The sequence below is a fragment of the Physcomitrium patens genome, chromosome 6, assembly GCF_059467195.1.
Source record: "Physcomitrium patens ecotype Gransden chromosome 6, ASM5946719v1, whole genome shotgun sequence".
In the NCBI taxonomy this organism is placed as follows: Eukaryota; Viridiplantae; Streptophyta; class Bryopsida; order Funariales; family Funariaceae; genus Physcomitrium; species Physcomitrium patens.
This window is the reverse complement of record NC_143415.1, coordinates 12,129,248-12,149,348: the sequence shown is the minus strand read 5'-3', so window position 1 is coordinate 12,149,348 and position 20,101 is coordinate 12,129,248. Positions and strand designations below refer to the sequence as shown.

At 39.2% G+C, this 20,101-nt stretch overlaps 1 protein-coding gene across 5 annotated transcripts; it reads left to right on the top strand.

The window, feature by feature from the left end:
- The first annotated feature begins 9,343 nt into the window (after positions 1-9,343).
- On the top strand, positions 9,344-13,528 carry LOC112283333 (scarecrow-like protein 18). 5 transcript variants are annotated; one of them, XM_090251290.1, is made up of 3 exons: positions 9,344-9,563; positions 10,802-11,610; positions 12,160-13,528. In XM_090251290.1, the coding sequence occupies exons 2-3, from the start codon at positions 11,215-11,217 to the stop codon at positions 13,111-13,113; spliced, it is 1,350 nt and encodes a 449-aa protein (XP_090107416.1). In that variant the 5' UTR covers positions 9,344-9,563; positions 10,802-11,214; the 3' UTR covers positions 13,114-13,528. The 5 variants fall into 5 exon arrangements, with proteins under 5 accessions (XP_090107416.1, XP_090107414.1, XP_024377677.1 ...); XM_090251288.1 differs by having other exon boundaries at positions 10,693-11,610; XM_024521909.3 differs by having other exon boundaries at positions 9,344-9,704.
- Positions 13,529-20,101: the final 6,573 nt, after the last annotated feature.

The following is a 20,101-nucleotide window of genomic DNA, read 5'->3' as shown; positions in this document are numbered from 1 at the left end:
TTTTTCAAATATACCTTATAACATATATTAATATATCTTTTTTTAATCACAAAAATTATAAATTAATAAGATTATATAGAGATTTTATAGTATGAATATTACTACAATTTTATGACTTTTCATGATTTTTTATGATTAATTTTATTGATATAATTTTATCAATAATAATTCTTATAAATAAATATTGTTTATATATTAGTTCTATATATAAGTTTGACTTTTTTATCAATAATATTCTATAAGATTTAGAAAAATTTTGTGAAAAAAAAATAAAGGCTCTAAAATCTAATAAGACAAAAATAAAATAAAAAAAGATTTTTAGATCCTATATAGACTTATACTAAAATAAAAATCAAATTGAAAGAAAATATATAGCCTTTATTACATGATGTGGTAGAAGAATATAATTGCATGATTTTTAATGATACTAAGCAAACCTATTATTTAGTATACTATATACTTTGTGGCTTTTGTGACTTTTTAGGATAATATTGAATAGCATGTCTTGGTTTTCTAAAATATAGTCATAATATTTTTTTTTCAACATCAAATGCTTTCTACTATTGTAAAGAATTTGAAACATACATCAATATGCATGTCTTCTATGACTAATTATATATTATGACTACTATCAGTAATTAATGAAGTGTTAATATATAGCTTAGTAATTAAAATTAAAAAGTTTATTGTTGCATTTGAAAAAAAATCAATAGTTTGACTCAAAATTTAAAAATTAAGTATGTTGAATAATAATTTGTTCACATTGTGTTGTAATCCAAAAATGAATTGACTAATGAATGCAACATTTTTTTAGATTAACATCAATTTTTAGTTGACAAAATTATAATACACATGTTGACTTAAATTATTCTTTTGTTGTATATTTTATTTATTGTTAGCTATAGTACATAGTGCATTGTGCTTTTTATACATACATTAAAATTTTATCAAAAATGCATCTAAATTATTCAAAAGTAGATTTTGTTGTTTTAAAAAATTGAAAACAAAGAAAGAATAAGTTGACTAAGTAAAGTAAAAATAAATCTAACTTGAGATGCTTGGATTAGATAACTAAGAGATTAAAGTCAAAAGAAAAGTTATACTTAATTGAGATAGTGTAATTATTGAAGAAACTCCTACCATCTCTATGTCTTTATGAATAATCTCTCTTAATTTTAATAGAGGTGATAGAGGTGAAGTTAATGCATAGCAATCATCATATCTTCCAATTATTGCTATATTTTTACTATACTATTTTTCATATCTTATAAATTTTTTGTATTTACCAAGAATTTAAAATTTCCATATATATATATATATATATATATATATATATATATATATTGCAAAACAAATTTAGTTTAAATTAGTTTAAGAAGGTAAACTACAAACTATAAAACACTTTGATGCTTTCAAGATTCAATACCACATAATTGATAAACAAATTATTTAGTTTTACAAGTACAGAATTGAATAAAAATCATATGACAAACTGTAATAAAATATTTTTTGCAGTGCTCTTACATGAGTTTTTAAAATCATATTAAATCTTTCTCTCTTTCTCTCTTTCTCTCTACATATACACATATACACACTGAAAAAAATGCTCTAAACTGTTGGGCCAAAACACTCAACATCACGTTGTTGCGCATCCATTTCATCTAATCCATTTCATCTCAGTTCACGAGTTCTTCAAACTTGTGAAAACACGCTTATCTAAGAAACCCAAACATACATCGTTGCCATTGGACCTTCATTTCCATCTGACCTTCGCTTCCCAACACAAAACCGGCACAATCTATATATATATATATATATGATGATGATAAACATATACATGCATAATAAAATAGAATAAGGAATTATTCTGTCAGTATTGATTGTGAGTAGTTGTCAGAATGAGTCTAGGTTGCCGTGAATCACCAACACAACAGACTCGTCCAGACACGGTGTCGGTGCCCAGCGCCGTGCCAACAGTAGAGGGAGATCTGGCGCAGATCTGGCTCGATCAAACGCACATTCATTTTGCCACTGCGCTCCAGCATCCTTGACCACTGTTGCCATGACTCGCTAGATCGTCGCCGCCATGCCACATCCATGCTGGTGCTCGGTGTTGTCTTTCTCAAGCTCATCGTCGATTGAAGGGTTGGATCAGTTCATCCCACGCTGTTCTGCGGCCTTATACAGAGCTTGAATCGCGTCGATTGTGTACCGATCACTTTCATGAGTTCCTAGATTAACATCAAAAGTCTACTGCTGGCGAGTTGTTTCTAAGTTGTGAAGATCGGCACGACAGGTCTTCTTGCGTACTGCTTCTCCACATATCAGCGATCGTCTCAGACGTGCACACATCAATGAGTTGAGTGTTGGAGTTTGACGATCATGGCTTTCTCTACAAAAAGTCCTTCCATTTGTCCAGTGCATGATGTCGTGGACGTGAAGTTTCTACAGCGTTGGAACGATGTACAAACTCAACCTGGCTTTGGTTGTGGGCCTGTGTGGTCAGATGATGGTTGAATTGAGATTACTGATTTTATATGGAATTAGTCGAATGAGATGACGAGAGTGGCTACAACCGATTGTTGAAGTTGTTGAGGCCATAAGACGGATGCAAATTACTTTGAAACTCGGATCATTTTCGTGAAGATTCTGTAGTCCATGAGGCGTGAGGCTGCCAATTCATTCTCAGGGGAAGTCCGTGTGAACGTTGGAATCAGATCATCCAAGATAGCGGCCATGTCATGTCCAGTTTTCTGTATATGGTATGAAGGCACAATCCATTTATGCTTCTTAATAAGAAACTGAAGCACAGGTTGCGTTGTGGGAGGTCTGAGTTAGGAGTGATCCTGCGCAGCTGAAAGAGGCTCCTTTGTTAACCAAACTTTCAACGAAACCAGACCCACCGGGTCATTGAGCATCTCCCCGCAGGCGAAAAGAGCAAAACCCTCGAACAACAAAACACAGCAGGTAAAGAAGGCTAACAATCATCCTGATGGCAGGTCGGAAAATTTAGTACCTAAATACAATCCACAGGGCCATATTTTGTAGCCTGAACGAGCAGTGAAGAGTTTCGGATCAACGTAGCACCTGCTCTGAGATGCTGAAAATACCTCCTGTAAACCAGGCAAACTTGGTAATAGGGATGACATCAACAACAACAATAATAGCAATAAAATAGTAATGCTGGACTTAGTAAACCCAGTGAGTGGTGGAGGTCAAGTCTAATTCCTTCTGGAATCTGTCGATCTTACTGATCACTCTCAAGGTTACGTTCCTCCTCCTGCTCTCTCTCTCTCTCTTTCATTCTCTTACTGAACAGACTTTTAATGCTTCCTGCCGTTTGCGGTTTGGCTATTTCCAGTTTTGAGAAGATAGAGGTGTCAATGATGCGAGAAAGCGGGTCCAGTGTGCCGGAGGCTACGTGGCGCTTGCGGGGTCATAAACTATTAAATCTCTGCTTTATTACGACCATGATTAATTATTGTTCTTATTACCTCGCCTAAACAAAGTCTCGTCTGGTTTGCTCAAGGCTGCCACTGTAAAGGGCCTTTACTTCGAAGCCTGGAAGCACCAATTGCAGTGTCCTGGTGTTTTCAAACGTTTAGTGTTTAACTTCCAAACCCACTTTCTCTTGTTATGATACGGAGGCTTGCTGTTTACTCATTTCCATCGCATACGGGCCCCACTGATACTCTTTGTTCTGTTGCTCAACATTAAATAAAATTACTTTTATGGATATATATATATATATATATGGGCTGGGGCTTAGTGACATATTGACACGGTTGTGGACCTCACAGTCCTACAGCTGCCCAAGCCTTGTTCATTGGTTTTTCCTTCAATCTGTGTCTAAGTTGTTCTATTTACTTGGGCATTGGATGACATGGTAATAAAAGTTTCCATTAGGGTTGATATTCTTATAATTTTACAGGACATTTTCATTTGAGTCCACATTTACTAAAAGGACTGTTATTGTATAGATCAAAATGAAAAATAAAGAGTGAGAAGAAAGCCTAAAAAGTCCAAGTAAGGAAATAAAGCTCGGACAACATTTGGCAATGTGGGGTCCATGATTGATAGTATGTAATCTAATCCTCATACACACACTATCAAAGAGATTGGAATTGTTGTGTGTGTATATATATATATATATATATATGTGTGTGTGTGTATGTATTAGAAGAAATATAGATGTTTATGAGTGCAACTCTATTTTATGAAGGAAAAAAATAAAGAATACACTCTAAGTGTGCATATTTAAAATCCAGTTGTAATGTAAAATTTTGAAGCACTCACTAAAAGCATGCAGCATACGATTGGCATACATGAATTCAATACCATTGGTTAAACTTTTCAAGCTTTCAGATCACGGCTATTAGTACCCAAAACAGATGAAAGAGATATTTGTTTCTCTTCTATTTCATTCATTCATTTATTCATCCACATGTCTCATACATTCATCCAAACATGGATGGATGAGGTTTAGACGGTGCATTTGGCTAGGCTGGTGGTAGCTTGGACCTCCAGCAACTGCCCATTTCATTTCTCCGGCTTCGGAAGCTTCTTGGTTTTTGCACCCCCACCCCCTCCTCCCTTCAAAAACTTGTCCCCACATCAGCAAATCGTTGGTGTGCTCTGACGATGTCATCATGCTGACATGGCACCCTATTCATAAACCCCCTTCCACGTTGATATGTCGATGTGGCACACCCACTGGGATTGTCTCTCACTGCTTCCAGATGAAGATCATGTGGATTTGCAGAGGATTTTTTTATATTTTATATTTTATATTTTAAAATGGGTTTTCCAAACACAAAGTTTGCATTTGTTTGCTATTAAGATCTGGATAGAACGCAACTTATGAAATTGCTGTGCATGAGTTTGTGAAATGGTGGATGCATTGGACCTCAGTTCTCTGATGAATAAGGACTATGTGTGAATCAACTAAAAACTGCATTATTTTGATAAAATTGTGAGGTTGGATTGTATAATTTTTGTAGAAAATTTAAAACTTTCAAAAAATGTGGAAAATACTTCACAACATTGCAAAGTGCCTTGAAGGTAAAGGATCCTATAAAAAAAGTAACACCACTCTTGGCCATGGATTCAATAAAATTGCAATAAGAAATAAGACACAAAAGATGTCAGGCCATAGAAGTTTGCCCAAACCAACTATTGTAAATAAATAAATAAATAACTTAAAAAGACGAGAATTACTTTGTACATAAAAAAAAGAAAAGAAGAGAAGATTAATTTAAGATGTAGTCTATTTTTAGGAGGTCAAATGTTATTTTTTAGGTGCAAGTTAGAGGTTAAAATATCTACTTTTTTTTTTAATTTTTGTAATTACTATAATAAAAAAAAATCTAGCTAACATCAATAATTCCAAGTTGAAGATTGGTATATTGTATCTAAAATCAATTTGGAACTTAAAACACACGAAGTTAATTTCCATTATTTTCATGTTTCACATTATTTTTATACGTGCCAAAATTAGCTGAATATCTCAATATTTTTAAGAATATATCTCTCTTTCAATATTTATTAAAATACTGCTAATAAGAAGTCTATTGGTATTTTCACAAAGTGCAAATGACTTCAGATCCTTGGCCTCCTGCATTACAGCCACATCAAAGAAAATATGGCCAAAATATTATCATCTGATTTTGATATGGGATGTTAAGACTTTGAATTGTTTAAAGCAACTTCTAAAACATGTCTTGAATCTTAAGGTTTGCTAGGGCACCCTCAAACTATTCTAGTAGCATAGCTTGAAACCACAAGGCATTTGTTCAAGCAATTTGTGACTTGGCATGGACATTTAACTGTTCAAATTGATTTCACTGCTAGAAAATGTCCTGGTGAAATGTGAAGGATTTTAACACTAATTAAAATTTTTATACTATTTTTTGATCACTTAAGTCTTATTGTATTCTTTTTCTTTTTACTAAGGCAATGCACAATTATGTGCTACAAAAGAGTATATATATATATATATATATATATATGTATTATTTCCATAGATTCAATTATTTTTTAGAAATTATTTCAAAATATTTTCTGTAGTTTCAAAGGATGAAACAATAATTATTCATGATAAATCAGAAATTTTCTTCCAATCGACTATGAAGTTTTTCACATATTAATCACGAGTTCTTTAGTAGTAGAATTTATATACCATACTTTCATTTTTATGTTTTAGAATGTCAAGTTGATTACACATAATTATTAAATTTTGATTTACAATTAATATTAAATATAATCATATTTATTTTTTATTTTAAAATCCTTGATTATTTCATTGACCATGAATCTGAAATAATTGATAACTGAAGTTGCGTTTTCTTAAATTTTTTATTTTATTTTTATTTCTTTGTCTTCACTCTCACAATGTTGAATGCTGTTTACAGAAATTGGTGGACCATTGCTAAGCACTTAATCATGACCTTTTCAGAAAAAGAATATTACTCTGATTTTTTGTAAGGAACATTTTCACCTGAAGTACTTTAGTGATATTCTTACATTGTGACATTGCTTCACAAGTCAAATGTATGAATGCATATATATATATATATATATATATATGCATACGCACATACATATCAGGCACAAATATTTATTTTCTTTGCCAATTCATAGTCTTTTAATTCATTCTTTATTTATTACCAACAAAGATTTGATTGCCTTCAAAATCAGACCTCCAAATCAAAAATTCTTTTGACACAGATTTTAAAGCGAATCTCATTGTTGATTTTATCAAGCAAATACATTGGGTATCAAATCAACCACCATAAACTGCCCAGCTGATTTTAAATTAAAAAAATAAAAATCCATTAAGCTGAATAATCAACACAGCAAAAATGTCATTAGGAAACCAAACACGCAATGGAGCAAGCTTTCCATGGTCCCCATAATCATTGACATTTGATAAAACATACAAATGTTGGAAACATTTAAAGTATTGACATTAATTATCATTATTATTATTGTTGTTGTTATTATTATCACCAGTCCATTGAGGTATTGTTAGATCTTTGTTAAAGATCTGCCAAATGTGTTCTCAAGTAAACAAGTAAACTAAATTTGTGATTTGTAGGAAAAAAAATAAAACGTGCCAAGGAAGTGTGGGCCAGGCAGAGGCTGGGTCAAGAGCATCACAGCATGGGTGTGATCAGCCAGGATGACATGAGATCACCAATTGACATAGCAAGCCTTTGGCTGTGCACCCAGATTGCCTACACAGTTGCCCCCAGTGAATCTGAACAAATAACATTAAAATAAATTTAATTAAATAGTTTACAATATAGACATGGTTGTGGAGTTGCAAGAGATTTTCATCACAAATCATGAGCTCCCTTCTTTTCATTTTGTTTACACCACCACCACACATTCCAAATCACCAAATCAACACTGTTCAAATTCACTGGATATGGGACATAATTTCATTAAACACTGCATTTCTTCATCCATGCCACTATATATATATATATATATATATGTATTTTTTTTCCCCCTAAGTTCTTGATGGGTGGTGTGCCAACAATAATCTTTGATATGAAATAAAATTTATTATTGACCTTCTTACCTTTTTCATTTTTCTTTCATGCAATGGGATCCACCTTTCAAGTGTGGAGGCTTTTGCCTACTTCCATGGCAACGTGTCAAAAGCTCAAATCCACTCAACTACTAACAAAAAAAAGGAGAATGTGAAAATTTTCCATAATCAAACCAAGAAAAGACACATTAACATTGAATTGTAAAAGTGCAACCAAGTATGTGAAGGTGTTTCCAATTCATCCATTGTGCTTTTGTCCCATACTAGGTTTGAAAAAATAAAAAGAAAAAAGAAGAAATCACCATTGGTGTAAGTACACTTAGTTTTATTTTTAATGAATGTTGCCGTGTAACAATCATACACAGACATAAATATAGTGTGTATTTTTCATACTCATTATGGTTGTATTATCCTCAGCCACAGTGTTTCTCCTTAAGTCTCATGTTAGAAATTCATACAGTGGTACCGTTAAAACCAGACATGATGCATAGCTTATTTATCAATGGTGAGAATTATTCCTTAATCTTTTACCAAAATTTCTCCACCAAGATACAATAACAAACAATCAAGTTAAAAGTAAAATCCCATTGGTGGTCATACATACAAACATAGGTCCACAAGATTCTTTCCAATCCACTGTGACGACGTCATTTCAACTGAACAAGATTACTATCATGTAGACACTATTACATGCATAATACTATATATATATATATATATATATATACATAACGCAGATCAATTCTACACCGCATGACGTGATGTGCATGATGCTGATATTCAGTGGAGAAGAAATCAATGCAATGGGAATGAAAATTGCGAAGAGAATATCCTAGAAAGCAGGTCTTCGGAATGAGGGTCTGCATCTGGATCCGCGACCAAGCACGAAGCTGGAGTTTGTGGACCAGATGGAGGCCTGCAGGATTCCGTTGTCGCTCGCAGCATTCAGAACCTGGAGCTCCGATTGTGTTGCAGCGCTAGAAACTAAGAAGAAGTCGGCCCGAGTAAAGCGTATGAAGAAGTAGAAGAAGAAGGAGACGAACGCAGCTGCCAGTATATCAACAGAGGAAATGCTGATGAGACTGACGGATGCATTGGTGGTGGAGGAGACGTGAAGGGTTTGGCGAGCTCCTTCCCTGAGTTGTGCAAAATGGGGAACCATGCAATTGCGAAGTGTTGGCTGTGGTAGGTGCAGTGCAGTGCAGGTCGGTGCAGAGCAGAGCAGAGCAGAGCAGGCCCACACCATCTTCACCTTCCTCACCTCATCGACTTTACTTGATTCTTTTGAGTATTGGGCAACTCCATTATTCCTTTTTTGTGGATCCTCGGTTCACGAACCTTTGACCGAGTAACCATCAGCCAACGCCGAGGTCGCTTGCATCTTCAAACTGGCCCTAAAATTAGGGGGTGCGTGGATGACATTGCTTATCAGGAAACAGGCAGGGCGAGATCAGTTGTGCGGGGAGAACCCGTGGCATTATCGTCCGTCGAAAGACAATTAACTTGACGGTTCGATGGCGTAGAGAGAGAGGGGGTGCGGGGAGCAAGCACAGGCGGCAGAGGGGGAGGCATGGTGAGGCGCGTGCAAAGCAAAGATTGCACATGTTTGTGGGGACCACCAGTGGACAGTAGCTGATTTTTTGATTCCAACCGCCGCGGGATGCCGCAGACCGGAGGTCGGGGGCGGCGACAGGCGGGGCAGAACTGGGACCCAGTTGGTGTGCCGGACCAAGATGGGAAGCTGGCTGGCGGGCCCAGAGCCTGCGCATGCGTCATTACGTGCGAGCATTTGGTCCGGAAGCTGGGCGTTGGCAGGTATCTGAGCCAGCAGCAGTGGCCGCTCTCAGCCTAGATATGCCATTCCGCTTCCAAAGCTCGACGCTTATTTATCGGGAGCTTGTTCCTCTATTGACCTTCTGCCCCACGTGTCGGTGCGATTTTTGTGTCGTGGAACTCGGAAGCTCCGGCGTCGGTGCTTCGGTTCTTCACAGGATTTGGGAATTTGGAGGTACGCGAATTGACTAGATGCAGTGCTGGTTGGGGGATGGGAGTGTTGGGAGTGGTAGCTCATGGGCACTTCAACCTTCTGACCGCTTGAAGCACCATGTGGACATCTGATGGTTCACTTGACGTTTCAAGAGTCTTGCGGGTACGTTCTGGCTTAAGCTTGTAGGGTTGTTTGGAGGTGGTTTGAGACAGCAATCGCCATCTGAGGTCGAGTTGGGGAACAGGATGGAAGCAGAGTCGGAGAGCAGTGGGCTTCGAACTCGGTCCCGTCTATCATTGATGCGTTTAGATAAACGCCTGAACTGTCGTCACAGGGTACGATGCAGACTAGGTTCATGTAGCCCGTTCTGCGGCTGGCATTATCATGCTGTTTGACCACCGAGTAGTCGACTCTTCCGGGTAGTATTGTCGTAGCACCCGAAGCATGGAGTTCTCTGAGTAGAAAGGGCTAGCTAGAGGGTCGATCGATTTCTAGTGTTCTCCGGGCTTAATCTGGTGCCGTCGTGGCATCCTGACCATACTTCCTTTCCTCTCCCTCCCCCTCCCCCGGAAGGACCCTCCTCAACCAGGAAACAAGTACCTTTGCAAGTACATTTCCAGTTTTTTTTTTTTTAGCATGCAGCAGATAGAGAGACTCAATAGCGGTGCTAGAAAGCCAAGTTTAAAACATACAATGTCATGAGCTGAGCGTCGTCACTGCCAGGTTCACGGAATTTGAGGAGGTGACGTTGCTTGGCATTGACGTGGCTATTTTGCTCGCCACAATTCACCCAACAGAACTCTATCGACAGCCTCAGCAGTCAACCCAGCGTAATACCTTCCAATAGCCGAAGCATTTGAGGGATCCAGGGCTTGCACATGCAAGTCAAGGATTCAGGTCGTTTAACCCGAAATTGTGCGTCTTCTCAGACAGTGTACTTCTGAAGTGGTTCGTTGTAGAAGTCCGGCTAATGCTGGATTTAAACCCCTCCTTGAGCTTACGAATAAGTACCTCTTGGAAAAGTTGTTCCAACCGATTTTCCCACATCTTCAGCTCACGAGTAGGTGCTCGGAGGGAATAAGATTTAATTGTTCCATTACGATCTGGTCTTTGTGTACGACTCTAAACCTGAACTCTCCTCTCGTTGCAGCTCGGTGTATCAGTACATTCTTCTTCGGCTCGCTGCAAGAAGCTCGACAGCGGTTACGTCGTTGATGGTAATTATAAATGCAACTTACACTCATCTCGTTTATTCTCAGGCCCTCCCTTCATGCCCGGCTGAGGATTCTGCGCAACAAGGAGAATTGGACACGAAGGATGGTACAGTGCCTTAGACGTGGATTGCAATGATATTTGAAGTGCCGAAGTTCCGAAACTTCTTATGGCGTGGATAGAGATAGCTGGTATTCCCAACACGGAAGAAGAGAATAAACCCGATGTCAGTAGCTATAGTTCAAAGGAGCGTCAATGGCCTCCACGAATTTATTTCATGATGCAGAAGGTGATGACGTGAGGTTGGTGGCGAGTCATTCGATACCAGATACTCATTCAGCAGTACTGTGTGGGGAGAGAGACAGAGTGACTAAACAGAATCTAAACGTGCTGATTGGGCGTCGATGTACCCCATGCAGAAATTGGAACGGGTTGGCCATCTTTATCTGCAGATCCTGGGATGCAATTGTTTGTGCCACCCTTGCGCATGCGAGTTCATAGTCATAATTTCAGCAGACCGCAGTTGTCTCTTCGATTCCCCGGCGGCCTTCATGAAATGCTTGGCTCTGTCGGTTCAAACGCATCCGCCTCGAGTGAGCCAGTGCCTGAAGTCTCCAGCCCCCACCGAACCTATGGTTACGTGGATTGTTCTAATTCTTTAGGTGGACTCATGCTACTGCGCGACATTTTAGTCGATACCGCTCAATACATTTCCCAATGTGACTGGGAGCGCGCTCGCCCCCTCCTTCAAGTGCTGCGTCGACAAGTATCGTCTACTGGAGATTCTTCGGAGCGCGTCGCTTCTTGCTTCTTCGAAGCCCTTGCCACCCGCTTCTCCAGAGTCTCAGGCACCGAGGTTAGTTCGCAACGTTAAATTTGGCAGCACGTTGGAAACGTGATTCCTATCTTGTTTACTACTCTTCTATTATTCATGCAAACAGAGCATTCAATGTTACAATTATAAAATGTGCATTTCTACTCGGTAATAAATTACTGCTTCACATTTATCAATGATGTAGAGCAATCAATCAGTGCTACTGAATGTAACTAGTACTTGCTGACCCTTGGTCGTTTTGATGAGCAACAAGTTCTCGCCTTCTGTGGTTTTGTCGGGAACTTATTCTCTAGAACTACAAACATTTGTTTCCGTTTCGCAGTGGTACAGTTTCCCTCATCAGGGTATAATATGTTCTTGGTACTCTTCTAATTAAGATACTGATCATGATAGAGCATTCTGCAATAGTACTCCAATCCAGTGAACAGTCAATCGTACGAGTTTCAGGGATTGAGAAGTAATTTGCGGAATATGATGAGGCAAAGCTTTGGCTGACATGTCTATCTGATCTGGTTGTTCAGAGTGTGTGTAATGCAATAATCATGAGTGCTTTGAAATGATTCTAAGCAGATCAACGAGTTGTTATCATCGCCAACACAAGAGCCCAGCAGCGAGGAAATCCTTTCAGCCTTCTTAGCGCTCAATCAAGTTACGCCATTCATGCGTTTTGCTCATTTAACTGCTAACCAAGCACTGCTTGAGGCTCTCACTGGCGAGGACTTTGTTCACATTGTGGACTTGGACATTGGACATGGTGTTCAGTGGCCACCATTCATGCAAGCTCTGGCCGATATACGAGGCGAGGAGGGGCACACCATCCAGCACCTGCGTATCACTGGTGTAGGAAAGGACAGAGAAATGCTGGATCGGACGGGGACACGGCTTGCGGAATTTGCCCAGTCCATACAACTTCCATTCGAATTTACCCCTTTGGTACAAGCCCCTGAGAATCTAATTCCCAGCATGTTTGGCTTAAGAATAGGCGAAGCTGTTGCCTTTAACTGCATGCTCCAGCTGCACCAGTTGCTGGCAAAGGGTTCAGAAAAGCTTACTTCCTTCCTGTATATGTTGGAGTCTCTCACACCTAGAGTTGTCACTCTTGCGGAGCTTGAAGCAAGCCACAATCAACCTCATTTCCTAGACCGGTTCGCGGAGGCTCTTAACCATTATTCCACTCTGTTCGACAGCCTGGATGCGACGTTGCCTCCGACTAGCCCTGAGCGAATCAGAGTTGAACAGACGTGGTATAAAATGGAGATTATCAACATCGTTGCATGTGATGGGACGGAGCGCACAGTTAGACACCAGCGATGTGAGCAGTGGCGCAGATTCTTCGAGAGAGCTGGGTTTCAGTTGCTGCCGACAAGCAGGTTTGCGACGTCACAAGCTAGACTACTTCTACGACTTCATTACCCTTGCGATGGTTATCGGCTTGTGGAGGACGTTGAGGACGGGTGCTTATTGTTGGGTTGGCAAGATCGTCCACTATTTTGTGTCTCCTCTTGGCATCCAAGTAACATGTGAGTCTCTAGTATTGACCTTCAGTTCAATCGACTGGCAGTTCCAACTCCAGTTTTGACCCCGATTTTTGGAGGATGTTGCTGCCTCTGTTAGATTTTAGGGAGGCGTTACAGTAAATCTTTAAGGGTAGCCTAGTGTAGACACGCCTGGTTCATTTACCTGGTCGGCTCAAGGTTGGCAGTTAAGCTCGTCCGGCAGTAAGACTTAGGAATGCCTCCGGAAGACTAAATAGTTCTTACAACAGGGGGTACATAAATTTCATTCTTTTATTTGATGCATCAGCTCCTTCGATTAGCTTCACATTTTTATTGTGGCTTTGAAGTTAGGATGGAAGAGATCAAGTTGGAACTTGTGTATCTACACACTCTCATGTCAACGGCGTTAATCCAACTTTAACAGAATGTGGTAATTCTCTGCATAGTATCTTGTCTCTCGACCTTGTATGTATACGAGGGGTCCGTTCACCAGCTACAACGTTATCATCTCTCTAAAAAGATCAGTATACTTGTGACTTTCTCGATGATGAGCCATACTACTTAATTCTAGTCCTAATTACACTACTGTCGTGATCATGTCGTGACAATGGACCTTCTGCACAATATTACCAACACTACTGATTAAATAGTGCTCTCGGTAGATCGACATCTACTCAGAGAGATCTACCTGTTAAGCATTGGCTTATGGGGGGCCCTTCGCATCAGTAAACGAATATTATACGATAGGCCAGGTAGAGATCAGACAGCAAGCCGACAGCGCGGAGATTCAACTTTCCTCAATAGGATTCTTCTGATGAAGAATATATGCATATTCTCGTTTCCACGCTTACCAGGGCTCGTCAGGTGGATGGTTCGACTGGTGTTGACAGTCAGCTGGTCTACAGTTTGAGTCCAGCTTCATGAGATTCTAGATTGAGGAGCAACTAGTACCCATAATCTGTATTTTCAGATGACACCAAACTGTTGAGCACCACCCGGCTGATGCAGTTGCAGATACCAGGTTGATAGGATCGAACGACCGTATCATCTTACGTACTGAGCGCCCGGGCTCTCTACAGCTAGTCGTTGGTGCAGGGCCATGCTCTTAAATTCCTCGATACTGACAACTGCGTCAAGATGCAATTTGGTACTTACTTGACTGCGACATCCTGGCTTCAAATGCATTCAATTGACGTAAAAAGGACTAGCAGATCAAGGCGCGCGGTTTGTCTATCTTGTGTTGTGGAGCATTGGAAAGAAACTTCTTCAATCCATGCAACTGTTTAGACACATCGTTGGGCATTTCAGTAACATTATTACGTTGAGAAATCCTTAAATTAATACGTAAATTTTTTGGGTCCAGATCTAGAAATTATCTACTTGAAGCAAGGATTGGGTTGCTGGTGCCGACGATGGAGATCTCCAGTACCTTAGATAATGATAGCTTGCAGTTGAGAACCTTGTGTAAGTAATGTAATAATGTTGAGGTATACTCTTCTAGCCTTCTTGGTATAAGAATGATTTGGGCGACTTTTATTGAAGACTGAGTTGAATATTCGTAATGATTACATTGATTCATTGGGATCTCCTTTTTATTTCGGATTGATTATTGCCCTCCCACCCATACCTTGGCTCCATATCTCATTTGAGTCATCTCAGAAACTTGTACCAGATTCCTTGTTGAGCCCGGAAATGAAAACATACGTAGGTTTACACATGGAGAGTGGCAATAGCTGTTGGCGCATTTGGGCACCGCTCCAATCAACCATGTAGCACTGCAAATATGTTTCGACGTAGAACCTAGATGTTGAGCCTGGAAATCTCAACGGACCCCTCTACAGTTGCATGCACTCGTACCACTTCCATAACCAGCTGATCTCTGTAATTTAAGGTTTTGAGTTACTGAATCTGGCCCTGAGTTGGTATTAAATTTTAGCCTGCTGTTTAGGTTAATAAACTGCCATGATAAATACATGTTTGACAGCTCCTGCATAGCTACTGCTTCTAGCCAGCTTGAATGGAAGTGATTAGCTGCTGCCGTTAATAACCCTCCAATTCGTCCAGAACTAAAAGTTCTCAAAGTTACGCATCGTACAGACCATCCATTTTATGATCCCAATTAAGAATTATTTGTACTGGCATTCCTTCATATAAATTTTCTCTGTTTTGTTATTCAACAACTTTCTGGTAGACCTGTCCACAACAGTGACATATATCATCTACTACTTAACTTTCCTCAACCATCGTACGATTTCATTTTCTCGTAATAAACAAGTGTTTCTAGGTCTCGATCAATGAAGTAGATCCACCCATCTGGTCGGCTTGTCACTAAATCCGATTTCTTGCGAATGGATACGTTACAATCTCCCGGTTCTTATTTCGTAACTTTTACTGCATTGAACTACAACAGAGTGATGGAGTTTCAGACGTAACCAGAATGTAGTCGCTGGGGCCGCTCCAAGCCTCAAAAGCGTCCCTTAGATAAGTCCAGCAGGTCCAAGTATTTTATGTAACCGACACCAAAAAAGTTCTGTTTGGGATCTCAATTCGATTGTCATGTATTGCGCACTATAAATGTTATCTCTTGTTGACTCTCAGTTCAAATCATAGGGCAAGTCGTGGGGAGTTGTTTCAACTCGGTCTCAACTACCAATAGTGACCTGCAACAGGCTCTGCTCCTGGCCCGTCCGTCTGATCCTGCATCTGGCTTCTGTTAGATTCCATGGGAACAGTGGTGACACCGTGACCCTCTTAAAGACTATAATTCTCTGTAGTATACTGGTCATGATACAGACCGATGGTCAGACGGGGCAGCACTGAGCAGAACCAGGAAGGTGTAAAAATTAAACGCTGAAGCATTGAGTCCGCGTAATTAACTGAGTGCGCAAGTATTGGTGATATGATAGAATGATTCGATTTCCTCCTTTCTGCAGTTTTATCTTTTGCGAACTCTGCTTAACCCAGTTAAAGAATTTCTCTTGCGTCGGAGTCATCGTCTTTCATGCGTCAGACAACATATCCACCTTCAGTATCCTCCTCAAAGTTACCAACCCATTATTATTTTTATTACGATTACTATTATTATCCCATAGTTATAGTTATTATTCTTATTTTTGTTACTGTTATTATTATGCATGCAGATGTGCCTACTTCAGGGTCTGAGTAGCCACATGAGGGTGCATTTTCTACTTATTAAATGCATCAGTAATCCAATGCGAATAGTGTGCAAGTCCTCAGCTCCAGATTGGATCCCTGTTGGGGCAATGCCAACCTCATCAATCAACCACATATTTTTCAGTGAATCGGAATTTAGAGTAATGGACCACAAGCATTGTAATCGACTTGCTTCAACATGATACTTATCATTGTACCAGGGTACCTTGGTTACAGCCTCTTATAACTCCTAAAGAGGTTGTCAGCATTTCAGGCGCATTCTGGTGTAGTGCAGAGGTAATTGAACCCCCCTCGCTGATGCTACTAACCTGCTAGACTTAACCTTGTCGAACTCGCAGTGAATAAACACATACATGGCTATGAATTGTGCTCCGCACTGGCCAAGTCCGCAAGATCCTGTTTAATCTGCCCACCTTTCCTCGTCGCAGAGTCAACAATCTATACGCCGCCTTCCAACAGTACGTTTTACAGATTACTTTCACAGTGAAATCTGGGGTGGTGCTAATTAGTATTATTATTATTATTATTATTACTACTATTATTTTTGTTCATTAATTACTTTTGTGTTTGTCTTTGGGGATCACTCTAGACTTCATGGCAATGGTCGGGTCTCTCCTCTTTCCGCCTGCTGACGCAATTCAACCGCACCGGACTCTTCATAAGCCCAACTCTAATGAAAAACGTTTTATATCATGCAATCCGCTCAAAACTGCCCGTATATTCATATATTTGAATATGAGTGAAAAATCAATCTGCAAGTATTCCAACCTACTGGAACAGCATTCCATCACCATGGAATAGTGACTATTATTATATTTATGTTGTTTAATGGAATAGTTACTATTATTTTCTGTTGTGTTACTATTATTATTTTTATGTTTTTTTTTCTTTTTTTGCTCTCCTCTACTGTTACTACTACCACTATAGGGTGTTGGAGGCAGTGGGAGTTTCCAGCAGGTGCAGTATAATGGAAAGGGGAGGCAAGGGGGGAGTTAGTGGGGAAGTGGTAAGTATGATGAGAGGCGATGAAGAGGCCATCCCATCCAAAGGCCAGCAGGACAGGGGGCGAGGAGGCGAGTACCATGACATGACTGGTATTTAAGGGAATTTGCAGTGCTCAATCTAGTCATATTATCACCCTCCCCTGTGTTTACTTAAGGCTGATTATGGGGCGTCCTTTTATGTTCCCAAGCCAGGATACACCCACAACTTCACACTCACTCACTCACAAAGTCTCTCTCTCCCTCTCTCTACAGTATTACATCCCCCTCCTTGCTTCCCCTAATTCCTCACCCTCCCCTCCAGTATCATCCCTGCTCTCATTCTCTCTTCATTTTTCTTCTCATTTCTGTATATATTTATTTATGAATATGTATATGAACGTATATATTTCTATTAATCTACCCATCAGGGCGTGGCTGGGCCCGCCCACCTCTGTTCCTCCTTCACCTTAAATGTCAGCCTAAGCCTACAATGGGCTCAGACCTATCAATCATTTTCTGTGGTATTATTGAAGCTGGAAGCTATGAAGGCAAAGTCACAAAAGTGGGGCCCCACTGTAATCTCCAGTACACATGCAGGATGGAAAAGAAGAAGTAAGAATGAAGAAGAAGAAGCAGCAGAAGAAAAAGGGCCTTAGATCTGGCTTGGCAATTGGCATTTGCATGAGGGCCTGATGGCTCTGCTTCTGCAGCCAACACCGGTGCCTGTGTGTACTTATAAATATAAATAAATAACATGTATATATATATATATATATATATTAATTGATTTTACTCTTTACCCCCTTGATTTATCACTGCGGCAAGGCTCCCTAGAGAAGCACCTCCCTAAAGGATAATGCAGGGAAGGCCACAGATAATGCAGGTGAAGCTCATAGAACTCATATGATCATTTATTCATTCATTTACACAGAGGAGGAGTGGGATTGATTGAATGAGTGCGTGGCTGTGTACTCAGATGGAACTCATGTAGTGCAGCTCACATTTTGTAAAAGAAACTTTAATGGAGTTGGTGAAAGTGTTATTAGTTACCCCTTTTCCACCTCAGACACAAAAGTTCCCACAAACCCTAATTGAGAGAAAAGGAGGCAGAGATAAATTCTACTGAAAATGAAAAACTCTTTCTTGACAGGGCCTGCAAAATCCAAAATGGAACCTCTAACATAACAACATCCCCACATTATTTTTGTGCCTTGAGGATCACACAACTACTCTATGAAAGCTTTTCAATGGTGAGCTATTGTAAACAGTTGCCTATCTCCATTCATAGACTTTGACTTGCACTTGACTCCTAAACTATACCTTTTTCATAAATCAGTGTTGACTTTTAGAAAATTTATGAATCATTTTAAAAAAATCAAATCAAAATCAAATTCAAAGAATTTTATTTTTACTTCTGTGGAATAATCCAAGATTCAAGTAATTTTCTTGTGTTTATCCTCATGAATGTGGTGGTGGAATACTTCAAACACAACTCATCATCTTGGGTAAATCCCTCTTCAAACTCTTCTTCTTTTTCTTCCTCTCTTTTCAATTACTTGTATGGGGTATTTTTCTTCAATTTTAAAATCATTAATATAACTAGCCAAGTTTTTTCTTCCTTTAATACTATTAATAGGAGACATCTTTTTGTCAACTCAAAGCTTCATTACTAAACCCCAAAATTGATGGAGGCGTAAAAACCAAGACTCAGACAGAAGAGTATGATGGAGGGTTAATGTGATTTAAAGGAGACTACTAGTAATAGTTTTTCATACCTGCAAAAGGAGTAGGCAAAAATCAATAACATAAATACAGTAGTGACTTTCACTAATTAATAATGAAGGCTCATTCAGGCATATTAATTTTTCCCCTTTCAGTTTAATCTCTTTTTATTAACTACTCCCCAGACCACCAATTGTGGCCTGTAAACTCTATGATTGACCTCTTCTTTTCATTAAATTCTATGATTTGGGCGACAATCAAAGTTTTGACCTTCCAGGGCTGCCAGATCTTATCCTCATCAACAAATGTGAGGTTACTAATTGCATCTACTTTTACTACCCCATATTATTAATCTCAAGTATTCATTAGGAGGTATTGATCATACTTTTTAATACAAGTTGTGGCTCATGATTAATAAGACTTTTACCCATTAAATCCAAAGTTGTGACTGTGAGAAACAGTTTAAAATTAAGAGGTGGGATTTTTTCTTTGTTTTGTTTCGTTTTGTTTTTGACACAAATAGAGGACTTTCTCTATTGCAGAGGGGTAAGTTACATGTAGCCAGCCAGGTCTGGCCAGGGTGTTAGTTTGCAATAAAAACAAAAACAGACAACTATCTACTTCTACCTTCCTTGCCATGATACCACAATGGCTTATTTGTTACCTAGCTATCCAATACTTGGTTCATGCACAATGATTGATGGAACTGCTGAACAAGTTTGGCCATGAGGAGTGGTTTACTTTTCATATTCTCTTGCATTTTAATCCAAGCATTCCTTCCACAATCTATCAATTGCAACCATATTCAATGACAAACTTATTCACTTTTCCAAAAGACTTCATTGAATGCTATATCATTTCATTCAATCTAGATGAAATCCACATCATGATCTTGCATAGTAACAATCATATTTGTCCATTTGAGTTTGAAACATTGCAGTAAAATTCTACTCCACTTGTGTTCAATAACATTAGATACTACATGTCTCTTCTTAAGTTGGGAGTAGCCTAAGAGAGCAGTGTATTGCATGAATGGTATGTAGTTAGGCTACTTATACCATCCAAAGTTCCATTCCAATCAATCTATCCTCCCATAATAGATGAAGATTAATTGCTTTCTTTTTCTTTTTAGAACTG

What these genes read in the sequence shown, in the direction of transcription:
- LOC112283333 (XM_090251290.1), top strand. Translation starts at nt 11,215, where the DNA reads ATGCAATTGTTTGTGCCACCCTTGCGCATGCGAGTTCATAGTCATAAT. An exon ending in CCAGAGTCTCAGGCACCGAG is followed by an intron (nt 11,611 to 12,159) that starts GTTAGTTCGCAA and finishes GATTCTAAGCAG; the next exon opens with ATCAACGAGTTGTTATCATC.